Here is a 13,867-nt window from a genome sequence, read left to right as displayed (position 1 = left end):
ATTTAGTGGAACGGTTGACGTCATATATTGGGATGGGAAGTCACCTGAACATTGGGCGTTTCTGGGGGAAAGGTGGGAAGAGAGAAACGAAAAGGGGAGACAGCAAAGAAAGACTTCCCCCCCACCCCCTCTCTCTCTCTCTCTCTCTCTCTCGCCTCCTCTCTCCGCCCTCTAAAATCTCTTCTGCCCCAATCCCTAAGGAAGGCCTGATACTCAGGTTAGGTTAGACTTGCTACAAGTCGACCTCTTGGCGAGCAGAGCATGCCTTTTTTGGCCTAGCCTGCGTGGCAGGCGCGGCGCAAAAAGGGGAGGAGAGGGGGAGGGAGAAAGGCACGAAAGAGGGGAAAGGGAAGGGAGCGCCTGCTATAAGAGCCGGTGTTTTTGTAATCCGCCCACCATTTTCTCAACTAATCCGATAATGTCACTGTCAGTACGTGACCAATCATAAGTACGGGGCTTCTCAGCATGGTCCGAACTTACTTACTTTGTTTACCGGAAATTGTCAAGTTGAGACGCTTTTTTAGGGTGATATCATAATCGAGCGAAATGAAACATTTTTACTGTTCTTGCTCCCGCAGCAAACACGACAAACATAGACTACGAGCAGTCTCTCATTTTTTTTACTGCTCGCAGTCTACGGCAAACAATGATCAGTTTCGTGTGAATACACAAGACCATTTATCTTACAACCTCATCAAGCACCGTGATGGTCACAAAGAACAGAACACTGGCCAGCCTGAGACGCGAATAATGAAAGTAAAGGAGAATTAAGTGGCTACCGTAAAATTCCGAAAATAAGCCCTCTATGTATAAGCCCCTCCAAATATAAGCCCCCCAAATTCGTAACGCAAAAAACCCTTCGTTAAATCGCCTCTCCAAATATAAGCCCCCTGGGGGGCTTGTACTTAGAAATTGCCCTCAAATACAAAGTAAAACAAAGAAAAACGGTAAATTTCCTACCAAGAATAAGGCTAGCCTAATCGATTTTTAAACGCAAATTTCCCTCCGAATATAAGCCCCTCCAAAAATAAGCCCCCCAAAAAGGGCCTTGAAAAATATAAGCCCCGGGGCTTATTTTCGGAATTTTATATATGGCCGGTAACCGGTCAAGGTTTTCAAAACACTAAATGGCCGGCAGTCCTATATTATCAGTAAATTTCACAGATTCTAGCTAATCTAAACTATCATATGTCGATTTAGAAAAGTCAAGCGATCCTGAAATGCTTTACAGATCTCAATTAAGTCTAGTGTTTGGTTTGCGCTGGGCTCAGAGGAGGAAATCATGTTTTGTGACACTTCGAAATTTTTTCAGCTCGACTGCCGGTCAAGGTTTTCAAAACACTAAATGGCCGGCAGTTCTAGCCTGAATTTCATCCGATTACTTCGAGTCGTTATTACTCCCTCAGTAACGTTGTTGAGAGGAGAAAACGACTCGAAGCAATCGGATAAATTTCAGGCTACGGCAGTTCTATATTCTCAGTAAATTTCACAAAATCGAAAGATTCCAGCTACTAATGTAAACTATCATATGTCGATTTAGAAAAGTCAAGCGATCCTGAAATGCTTTACAGATCTCAAGTCTAGTGTTTGGTTTGCGCTGGGCTCAGAGGAGGAAATCATGTTTTGCGACACTTCGAAATTTTTTCAGCTCGACTGCCGGTCAAGGTTTTCAAAACACTAAATGGCCGGCAGTCCCATATTCTCAGTAAATTTCACAAATCGAAAAAATTCAGCCGTTCTGAACTATCATAAATCGTGATCCTGATCAAAGTCTCTACGCGTTAGTTCCCTTCTGGAGCTGAAATACGCTTCAACATTATCTTGTCGACGTTATGATGAAACAAGCTCAGCTCCAGAAGGGAACTATTAAACGCTTAGAAACTTTTCCCGCCAGTTTTCCGCGGAGGCCGCATGAAAGGTCAAGATGTTATGACGTCAAACGTCGCCTGTCACGCCATGCCTTGGACAGAGAATAGTAACGAACATCCAAAGACTCGAGACCAACAAAAACATGATATAGAAATCCCACAAAACCGGCTGGTTTGATCAGGATGACGATCAGGATCACGATATGGATCATGATAGTTCAGAACGGCTGAATTTTTTCGATTTGTGAAATTTACTGAGAATATGGGACTGCCGGCCATTAAGTGTTTTGAAAACCTTGACCGGTTACCGGCCATATATAGTCTGGGAGCAAATGTGGTCCCGTGTGAAGTTCGTGCTGAAAGCAAGCACCTAGTGTAAAAGTGTTCATTAGGACCTACTAAACATGAAAAGTTTTGGTGCCAGCTTTGCAACTTGCTCAGACGGCTTTTAAGGGAGGTTAAATTCTGACCCATGAAATCCAGCATGGAAACGAGGCTAAAACACATAATTCCTCATAACTTTGTTAATAATAGACGAAAATACACCAAACTTGCTCACATGATTGGACATGATCCTCCCTGTTGATTTATGCTAATTTACGTAGGTCACGTGACCTTACGCATGAAAGCGAGGCTGAACACATAATTTTCCATAAATTTGTCAAAAAAAATCCTTATCATGCCAAACTTGCTCACCTTAGTCAGTTAGACATCTTGCATCGATTGGTACCACTTAGTAGTGTCACGTGACCCCATACATGGAAACGAGGCTGGATATATCTGGTAGCAAAGAAACAAAGATCCACATGCTTGGTCTGAATACAAAAACCTTTGTCGCGAAGTCAAACATGAAATAAGGACGGCTGAGAAAATATTCATCGCGGAGCAAGTTGTAAACAACAAAAACAACTCTAATTGCCTCTGGAGAGCAATCCGCTTGTGCATACCCAAGAAGTCCGCTTCTCAAAGGAATTATTCCAAAGATGACAAAATTGTTGCTGATGAATTTAATAATTTCTTTTCCTCTGTAGGAAAGAGTACCATCAATAGAATTACTAAATTGGCAGAGGAATCGAATTATACTCTTAATCAATGTTCATTTATTCCGAGAATCTACCCATTGTCAGAGCAGTTCACCTTCAACGCAGTGAAGTGCGAACAGGTACAAAAAATTGTCACATCAATGGCCAGTGGTAAGGCCCCTGGGATTGATAAAATCCCAATCCATGCGATCAAAGATTGTTTGCCTGCTATCTTGCCATCGTTAACGTCTATTATTAATGCTACCTTTGAGTTTGACACCTTCCCTTTGGCCTGGAAAACAGCTGAAGTGACACCGATACTCAAGGCTGGAGACCACGATATTCCAAACAATAATAGACCGATTTCATTACTCCCTGTCCTTTCTAAAGTCTGTGAACGTGTCGCTCACAATCAACTTACGTCATATCTACTTTCGAGAGGCCGTTTATCATCCAAACAAAGCGGAAATAAGCAGTGGCATTCAACGGAAACATCTGTCATTCAAACAACTGACGAAATCCTAAATGCCATTGACAAAAAGAAACTGACTGCAGTTGTCCTCCTTGATCTAAGCAAAGCTTTCGACAGTATTGACCATCAAATACTCCTCGCTAAGTTACAGGACATTGGTGCGTCCAGACCTGCGATAAAATGGCTCGGAAGCTATTTAACCTCGCGATACCAATTTGTGCGAATAAATACAACTCTGTCGACCAAACTACCTGTTAGTTCTGGCGTTCCACAAGGGAGCATCCTTGGCCCATTACTCTTTAACATCTACGTTAATGATCTCCCTTCTGTGCCAGAAAATTGTACATCGCAGTGTTACGTCGACGATACCAAACTTCTCATGTCATTTCAACTCCGCGATCAGCACGAAACGATAGAAAAAATGAACAAGGACTTGTTAAGCATTAGGAATTGGTGCTTTGATAATCAGCTTTTACTCAACCCAGATAAAACAAAACTAGTGATATTCGGCAGCCGGCAAATGACTGCTAAGGTTAGCGACTTTAGGCTATTTCTATTGGGGAAGGAACTCGAGCCCGTTAAGGCTGCAAGAGACCTTGGTGTCACACTGGACTCTAACTTAACATATAATGAGCATATTGTTTCTACTGTATCCTCATGCATGTCACGTTTGGGTCAAATTAACCGCGTTAAATACATTTTTAATAAACACGCGCTAATTATTATTATAAATGCCTTAGTTTTTAGTAAATTATTCTATTGCTCTTCTGTTTGGAGCAATACTACTCAAACTAATCTGGACAAGCTCCAAGCAGTACAGAATTTCGCTTGTCGTATTTTGAGCGGCGCTAAAAAATTCGATCACATAACTCCTTTGCTAAAAGACTTGCGCTGGCTACCAATCAGGCAACAACTTTATTTTCGTTTTGCTGTTCTGGTTTTTAAGTGCATGACGAGTTGTGCTCCGGAGTATTTGACATCAAAGCTCGTTGGAAGATCCGCCGTCTCGACAAGGAATACGAGAAATTCTCAACTTTTGAACATACCACTCTTCCGCACTGCCAGCGGCCAAAGGACCTTTCAATATAGAGCAACCTCTCTCTGGAATGAGTTGCAGCCTGCGCTCAAACTTAGCCCATCCGTGACGGAATTCAAGTGTTTACTCAGGCAAAAGCTTCTTAATGACTGCTTTATTTAATTAATTTAATTAATTTTATTGACCTTTGTCTTCTTTTATCATTGTTATATTCTTATTGTCATGTACTTGGTTTATAATTTTGTAATGTAAAATTGACTCTGAAAAGCCCCGTGGGGACGAGCCAATAAAGTATGTATGTATGTATGTATGTATGTAGCATCGTGTAGGATGGCATTTGTCTTGCCAAATGTATTAACAACTACTAGGCAGATACATATCTGGTTATCCGAGTTCAGATATAAAAACTTAAACTAATCATTGTCCTATGGCCCATAACACAGGGACAAGACGGATAAAGCAAATACTGCGGAGGCTCCATTTGAGAATCTATCTTGTACACATAATCAATAATTTTGCCAACTTATGATACTGGTTCCATGTATTCATTTTCGCATGTATATTGGAACAAGGGCAGAAAATGAAAATAGCGACTACTGCTATTTTATATATACAGTCATGAAAGTGTTACTGAATATCTATATACATTGTTCTGTTGCCCATTCCTATGGAATTTCGTGTTCGACTTCGTCTTCATCATACTCATCATCACTCTCAGCATACTCGTTCTGGCAATCTTCAGAGCACAGACAGAGATCAGTACAGACAAGTCCGGCTTTTTGACACTGACAACGGTTGTTAGAGCAACGGGACTTGGCGCACTTGCATCGGACAAGCTGTATAGTTGCCTCTGGAGCTGGTGGAAGATTTGTCATGACTGGTACCCACTTTCCATCTTCATCTTGCCATCCATAGCCTTCTGGTGAGGGCAACACCGGGTTTGCTACATGATCGTTGTTCCAAACAAGAAGCTGGTAGTGCGCTCTCAGTATGGCTTGATGGAGAGCAGCTTGTGTGGGCGGCAACCTCTCAGACTCAGCTTGATTTTTCTTAAAGAGGGACCATCTGAGGGCTTTGACAGTTTTGATGTCTGTCTTTGGTTGGTACATCCGACAAACTAGCTGTTCCACTCCACTTCTTGTGCCGTCATCTGGCTGTTAACCACAACCGAGGTTAGCAAGAGCTTGCAAGATAGGAGTGCTGGCGTTATCAAACTCATCCCAACAAGTGGCTTTTCCCTTTCCAGAGAAACTCCCAGTAACATCAGCTCCGGTCAACGCATGAAATGCTGGCAGCGCAGCCGTCTTAGTGGGCCCAAGGGCGTCTGCGATTGACTTCAAGTTGATAACTCTCAACTACTGCCGGTCCCAGTAACAAAGCAAGAGTTCGAGCACAAATCTGGATACCGTCGGAGAGCCAAAACAAGAACACCAGTGTCAGGAGAATATATAGAGAGTTGGGTACCACCTTGAGCAGAGGCATCCAGAGCATGTAAAATAATCAACAGCAAAATATACGCGCCGTCCTTTCACGATATCCGGAGGGAGAAACATGCCACCTTCACTCTCTATGCGCTTCAGAACAGTTTTCTCAATTTGTGACTCCACCCTCAACAAGCGATTGTACTCTACAGCCATGCCAAATCCATGGAGGAGATTAACCAGCTCTTTGCTTCGTACTGCTTGGTGTATTGCTAGGTTAACTGCGAGGTGTTGGAGCATTTCTCTAGTGCAGTAGACCGCTTTTGATCTCTTATTGTCAACCTGCCTGTCCGTTAGACACAAAGCTATTGTATTCTGCGCTAATTGCATTGCTCTTTTGTGTACCTCATTGCACTTTTTATCAGATAGTGTCTTATTGGGACCTTGGATTATCCACCTAAAGAAGCAGGTAAACTCTTCGGGGCAGTGATCATGTGTCATTGTATCCGGAGAGCCAGAGAAGACCCATTTCTCGCTTCGATTAATAGCCTTTCTCAATATTGAAAAGGCATCGAAGAGAGTTTTCATAGATTCATCACTGTCAGTTGTGGATTCTACGATATGGATAGCGGCATCTCTACACTGATTTACGCTGACCCACTCGGGCTCATTAGCTCTAGTGGGCTTATGGAGCTCAACTCCCTTTATCTCTTTCTGGATAAGCTCTTTAACTGAACGTCGACTTAGAGTCTTTGGACTATTCTTCTCGTTTGAAATGGAATCAAAAGCCTGTTCCAACTGTGCCATGTTGAGTATTTCTCCGCTATTGAGGGCAGCTTGGGTAAGATTCAAAAACTCCAGCTTAGCCGCTGTCTCACTTCTTGACCTTTCCTCGTCATCTTTGATAGTTTTACGCAGGACCCCAGTCACATGCTACACCCAGCAGCTTTTATGATATTTAATATCAATGGTATGAGCGTCAGTGCTGTCTAGAGCCGTCGAGAGCTTCACGAGCAGTTTAGGATCCTTTGATTGCTTTACTGCATTATCAAGAGAGCTACCAGCAGATGATGTTGACACCAAATGCAGAGGGTTCTGGTACTTCGCTTTCTCTTCACAAAAGAAGCACAGATTGCTGTCATAAGAGACAGTTTTCGACCTTGTAAGAATGTCAAGGATGTCATTAACTTTTCAGCAATTCCAAGATGAAAAACACAATAAAATAAAAAGTTAAAGTTATAAGCCATTACACCTAGCAATTACCTGAAGCGATTCACTTGTCTTTCTTCGAGCTTCATTTGGCCCTCTAACCTTTCTCTGAAACCTCTTTTTTACCCTCTTGATCTTTCCTGAGTGGGTGGTTTCTTGGTAGCACGACCTATGCCATGTTGCTTTTTCTTTAAGCTCTTCTAGTGGTAGATCTTTAAGCACAAGCCACAATGTTTTCGAGTTGATGTCCTCGTACTTTAAACGTTCTTCGATGGCTTCTAAAAGCTTTTGATGGGAAGTTGGATTTTCAACAAGATTGGCTGTACTTTTTTCTTGGCAGATTACACATAGCTTAAAATCTAAAGGGGCATTAGACCGGCCAAATCCGTCATACTACAAGCACTGTGATGGCTGTAAGTACAACGTGGCGGACACTCAAATAATTACCGCTGACCAATATTTCAGGCTCACAATCACCCAGGCCCCCTAGGTTAAGAATCCACAGGAATTTGTGCGAAATAGGATTGTAGAAATGGCCCATAATAAAGTTATATAAGGCACACGAAATACATTATCATTACACCTTTTTAGCTTTTATTTTTTTCATTCAAATGCTATACATACAGCATTAACGTGCATTACAATGAGTCAACGTTATTGTCCTGGATGATGTGTTCACCTTTGGCGTGTTTTGTAATCCAGCCTCATTTCCATGTATGGCTCACGTGACACTACAAAGTGGCACCAATCGATGCAAGATGTCTAACTAGCTGAGGTGAGCAAGTTTGGCATAATAAGGATTTTTTTGGACAAATTTATAGTAAATTATGTGTTTCAGCCTCGCTTTCATGTGTAAGGTCACGTGACCTATGAAAATTAGCATAAATCAACAGGGAGGATCATGTCCAATCATGTGAGCAAGTTTGGTGTATTTTCGTCTATTATTAACAAAGTTATGAGCTATAATGTGTTTTAGCCTCGTTTTCACGCTGGATTTCATGGGTCAGAATTTAACCCCCCCTTAAAAGCCGTCTGAGCAAGTTGCAAAGCTGGCACCAAAACTTTTCATGTTTAGTAGGACCTAATGAACACTTTTACACTAGGTGCTTGCTTTCAGCACAAACTTCACACGGGACCTTATTTTATGACATTTGCTCCCAGACTAATACCTATAGCCACAGAAATAGCCTGTGTACAGACGTCCCCACTCCCTCAGGAAAAATCGGGAGACGTCTCCTCTCCCGAATTTTCCTGAGGGAGGGGGGACGTCTGTACACAGGCTACCACAGAAATGGCCGCAAGAAAAACTTTAAAATGTTGAAATACGCTGTCAATTAATAAAGTTAATTATTAACATGTTGGGGTGCTATTATGCCAAGAACATGTTGGCTGCTGATTCACTAGATAACAATTATTATGTGTGAAAAGTTTAGAGAATTTTAAGTGAAAATATCCCTCTGCTAAGTGATCGAAATCGGCGCGCGGCAAACGTCTGGTCCATTTTCCTTGCAAATTTCCATTTATATGTTGAACTGAAAAGATATTCCTGTTGTTGATATCTAAGCCGGCGAAAGCTGAAACTGTTCAGTATGTCCTTGCTAGTTTGTGTATTCTATGTTAGGTAATAGCTTTAGGGCTCTTATTAATAGCAGAGATGCTTTGTAAGCCCCCTGAAGGGACTACCCTGAAATTTTACCTACAGAGTTTGTACTTTTAAATAAAGGCATCTATATAGTTTTCTGCGTTCTCTAATTCTCGCATAATGCTGTTATATCAGGGAACCTCGAGTTTACCGATACAATAGAACATAGATTTGGCAACTCTATTGACCAATCAGAGCACGTGTGGTATCTCAGTTGTTTTAGAAAAGTTAATCTAATGCAGCCTGAAAAAGTGAGGCTACAGTCTAAGGATATACAATTACACACCCCGCTCTAGGTCTTCTAATTTATCCAGGCCCTTTATTCTCACATCTCTGCAACTCATTTTCCATTTAAATAAGCTGTTTCACTTGTAGGTTCAGCTCGTTCTTATAGAGATCATACAAGTCATCTATCAGTCAAAAAGCTATCGATCCTGTCATCAGTAGAAAAGTCAGCGATGAAGCTATTATTAGCTTTATTTGTGTTTCGTTACTATTTAATAGAATGCTTCCTGAAACATCTAATGATTTTTTCAAGCTCAATAAGGAATTCCTCAGTTATACCATGTACAAGATTGTCATCTAAAATCCCGGCATAAAGAATCGGCGCAAACAAACTATAAAATATATTCTACCAAATATAAAGGTAGTCAAATTTGGAACAACCGTTCAGAATATATTATTAATTCTAGGTCACTTAATGTATTTATGTGACGCATTAAAAAGCATCTCCAAATATAATTCTTAAATGTACTTTGTACTAACCAGTATACTGTTTGACATCGATCGTTTGTTTTGTTAATAAGCAGCCATATGATGTAAATTTTTAATCTTATAAAAAATCAGTATTGTACAAGGGCTCTCCCTGAAAAGCTCAGAAGAGTTTATAGAGAGCTCCTGCTCCAGAGAGACAGACTGAAATTTTTGGCAGTATTTTCTTGCCCCCGGGAATGATACAGACATAGTATTACAAGGTGTAAGTTGAATTTTCTTAGTTTCAATTCCCTCTTTCACCAATCCAATTTTTCTTCCTCACAACTGGAGAGCCAGTGCAACAGGCTAATATTATTGTAATGTCATTTGCTGATTACAATTTGCTAACTGTTAATTGTGAATTGCTATCTGTGAATTACTCATTGCAGTTTTAGATCTAATATTTATTCATTATTCTGTATACTTTCACCAGAAACATTTTAATTAGTATTTTCCTGCTTCCCATAAATACAAATCCTTTCAATTATATTCTTTTCTTCAGAAAGTCAGCCAGAACATGTTTTTCGCTAAATGCTTTATGCAAATTGCCAAATGCATTTTAGATCACAATGCAGTATTGACCTTCAGATGACCTGCATGTACATCAAAAATATTCTTTGCCAAATGTCTATCGATTGATCAAAACTACATTGTATTATGAATTTTCATAAATTAGTATGAAAATAATTAAACAACTATTTCTGTTGGTCAAGATTTCATAATCTTGTCACTTTCAAGTTGGCATTTTACATGAAAAGACATTAAACAAATTGGTATAAAGCATTTACCAAAAGGCATTTGGCAAAAATGAATTAGTATGTCACATTGGCTTTTCATATATACCTAGCAATACCTGCCCAGATAGCATGAAGTTGTTGGCCCAACGTTGCCCATGGTTGGCATCTGTGCCACCGATGGGCCACACATGGCATAAGCAGAATGTTTATGACACCAGTGACCCAAAAGTGGCTCACTGGTGGCAAAATGTTGTTGGGGTTACTAGTGGCAATTTAACTTCATGTTGGCTCCACGTGAAGCCAATGAACAAAATCACATTAGCCCAACAACAGCTGTTAAATAGGCCCAACATTGGCCAAATTTCTCTATGCTATCTGGGTGTACCGTATGTGTTGTTGTATAAATCCAATGGCACTCTTAATGCTTAAATGGCTCACATTTCCTTGTATTCAATGAATGAATCAACCTAAAGAGGTTGTTTTGCAAATACAGTTTTATTCAGTTATGTGAGTGATTTCATCTACCCTCAATGACAAACATCAGTTTGAATTCAGTGTTAATACTCATAACTTATCAACGTCAAAAATCACTGATGAAATACACTCACAGCTCCAGAGTAATGTAAATACATCATAAACTCTACCTATAAACAAACAAGCTGGAAGGACACAAATGGAAAAGATGGATGTATGACCATACTGTAATATCGCCATTACATTTACCATCATTTGCCATCCTTTGAAGACTGCCAAACAATGAATATAGTTATCTAGATACAGATATTTGTCAGTATGCATACCGTGAACATCAGAATGCACAACATTTAAATATTTTCTAGTCTTCACAAACCCCCCCAAAATTAAAATGACATTTATTGAATTTGAACCTAAAAACTTTCAAATGAATTGTTTTCAGTGAATGTACAAATAACATTCTGCAATAACAAAATGCAGTGGTTAATAACTTGACTTATATCAGTTCACAGTAAAAATGCCAACATTATCTTTGATTATTTGCGGTCTGATATATCCTTTTGGTTGTCTTGGTTTGTCTGCAAGATGGACAGCAGATATTTTTGTTTGATCTACTAGCTCAGCATTTACCAGTGGTCCCCCAGTACTTTCTGTCATATGTTTTAGAGTTTGTGTCATAGATTTCACATGGGAAAGAAGAGCACTCGCTGTATATGGGTGCGAATTGAGCAGAGCATTGAAACTATTTTTAGATTTCTTATATTTTCCAGCAATGTGGAGTACAAAGTTGTTCAAAGCTACTGGGCCATCTTCAATACTTCAATATTATTTTTTGACTGCTGGTCTTTGATTTCAAATGCAGTATGCAAAATGTCCAAAACAGTAATAATGACCCTAGGAATGTCTTCTTCACACCACACACCATTTGTTACGGTATTGGGATAAGCTGATGTTGATTCTAAGAATAGCACCATCACAATGCTTTGGATTACATATGAAGACAAATACTGTAGGGAAGGATACACTTCATTGTGGTTAACTTCTCCATTAAGTAAATTGTATATCAACAAATGCTTAACACTAAAGGATTTCTGAAGAAGTTGTAAACAAGTTGTATCTGACATATTTGAATTAAAGGGTGGCACATCTTTATTCGATTGACTGTCTGATAACAAATCATCTTCAGTTGGTTTGCCTGCTGAATTGAGTTTCTTAAGTAGTCGTATGATGGTCTTGACTGGGGAGTCCTGTTGGAAATCACTCAGCCATTCAATTGTACAAGGACTAGACACAGGTCCATAACAACCAAGTCCAGATGGCTGCATTATCACCCAACTTAAATGGCCATGAGACGTGTTATGGGGAGATACCAATAACACATCCACTGTTATATTTAAATCTTCATTCTGGCATTCTGGATCACAATATTTAAACTGATACATCATGGCTGGGCCACTCCTGCGAAATCCACTGAATGAGGGGGTGTTAAAACCACCATGCTTCCAGCCAGGCTTGACAGCAGAAAAATTCACTGATTTAAATCCATCCACACACATATCTTCCAATTTAAATGTTATCAAATTGTCACCTGAGCCTGTGAGTTTAATGACACCCAGATGCTGCAGAACTGTCAGTGAAGCATCAACTTCTATTGCAAAATCAAATTCACAGGGTCTATCAATTTTTGTTTGATTGTAGAAGCTTCCACCATAAATAAGTCTGAATTTTCCAACAAAAGAATCATGGCATGTTTCCATATATTTTATAATCTCTGCCATGATGGATTCAATACCAGACTTGACTCTTTCTACATAACTGGAGTCAATTTTACTTTTATTGTCCATTTTTATCAGATTGTCCAACAGCAATTGCTTCCGCTCAGCAGATAGGTTGTGATACCAATGAGTTGAAATATTGACATCATTCTCAGCACCAGATCCACAAGTTAAAAAAGGGCTATTTGTTTGTTTCAGATCAGGCTTATGTGTCACCTCATGGCCTTCTAACTGAGCATCAGAGTGACTCTTTACTGTGGTCTCATCCATCTTGAACATTACAATATCAGCAGGTGTGTCTGTTTACCATGATCTCCAATATCACCAAATAACCTATGAAACACAAATCAAGATATACCGGTACATATACTATTATGTATTATCTATATGTATGCATTGTGTACTATTGCGTCTGTAATTAATATTGGCCTATTTGCACAATTCAAGAGGCAGGTACAAAAGTCGGACCGGATCAACTCGGACCTCCAGTCCGGGTCGGATCAACTCGGATCGACTCGGACCAACTCGGATCGAATAAAAAAATAAAAATAAAATAAAATTGGACTCGGATCAACTCGGATCATAAAAAAAAAAACTCGGATTATAAAAAGAAAAATAATATTAGTCGGTATCACTTAACTTTCACCCGCCATTTTGTTTTTTTCTCACGAACTCGTGGTTGCGTAAATTAATTTAATTTTTATTTTTATTAATTTTAATGATACACTAGTGAACAGCACACATACACTTCCAGTGAACATTTTTAACTTGGAAGGAGGAGAAATCATGCTCGCGCGGGACAACGAAAATTTTCGTACCCTAGGCAAGAATTGAACTCACGACCCTCCGAATACTATATGTTTATCGGACGTTCCAACCACTGAACCGGAGGGTCGCGAGTTCGATTGTTGCCTGGGGCATGGAAATTTCCTTTGTCCAGGGCGAGCATGGTTTCTCCTCCTTCCAAGTTGAAAATGTTCACTGAAAATGTATGTGTGCTGCTCACTAGTGTATCATTAAAATTAAGTTTCAGAAGTCCTGCAGAAAAAAAAACAAACAGGAACAAACAAACAAACACTCTTCGGTAATTATCTAAATGCGATCAACAGACTGCAAATTATCTCCGGTACGGAGTATAGGAGATAATGACTTTCTACGTGTTATTTCTTGGGCATGTTGGTATTATCACCCCTTATTGGTGTTAGTTAATTATCTATTGTGCTATGTAGCTATATATATTTGTTAATGTATGCTGTTTGTCACTCTCGCTCCAGTACGCTGTACCAGGCAGATAATTTTTTGTTAGGCACAAGAAGACGCAAGATGCCCCTTCCGGGACCAGATGCTCCCGATTTGCGAGAAGAAGGTTCTTCTAACGCTGGTTCTGATGGTTTTCATTCTTTAGTGCAGCAGGCTGTAGCTGATTCGATGGCTTCCGTTACCACGCAGATATCGTCT

The 13,867-nt window shown here is 39.9% G+C and overlaps 1 protein-coding gene and 1 pseudogene across 1 annotated transcript in view; one reads left to right on the top strand and one right to left on the bottom strand.

The window, feature by feature from the left end:
• Positions 1–11,049: 11,049 nt before the first annotated feature.
• LOC140933641 (uncharacterized) lies at positions 11,050–12,737 on the bottom strand (annotated as a pseudogene).
• A 789-nt stretch (positions 12,738–13,526) lies between these two features.
• LOC140933640 (uncharacterized) overlaps positions 13,527–13,867 on the top strand; it is a 4,082-nt gene continuing 3,741 nt past the window's right edge. The window contains exon 1 of the mRNA XM_073383246.1: positions 13,527–13,867. This exon is cut by the window's right edge and continues 563 nt beyond it. Coding sequence (XP_073239347.1) covers positions 13,655–13,867 — 213 coding nt within the window. The 5' untranslated portion in view covers positions 13,527–13,654.

Source organism: Porites lutea, chromosome 4 (genome assembly GCF_958299795.1).
Source record: "Porites lutea chromosome 4, jaPorLute2.1, whole genome shotgun sequence".
In the NCBI taxonomy this organism is placed as follows: domain Eukaryota; kingdom Metazoa; phylum Cnidaria; class Anthozoa; order Scleractinia; family Poritidae; genus Porites; species Porites lutea.
This window is presented reverse-complemented; position numbering and strand designations above follow the sequence as displayed.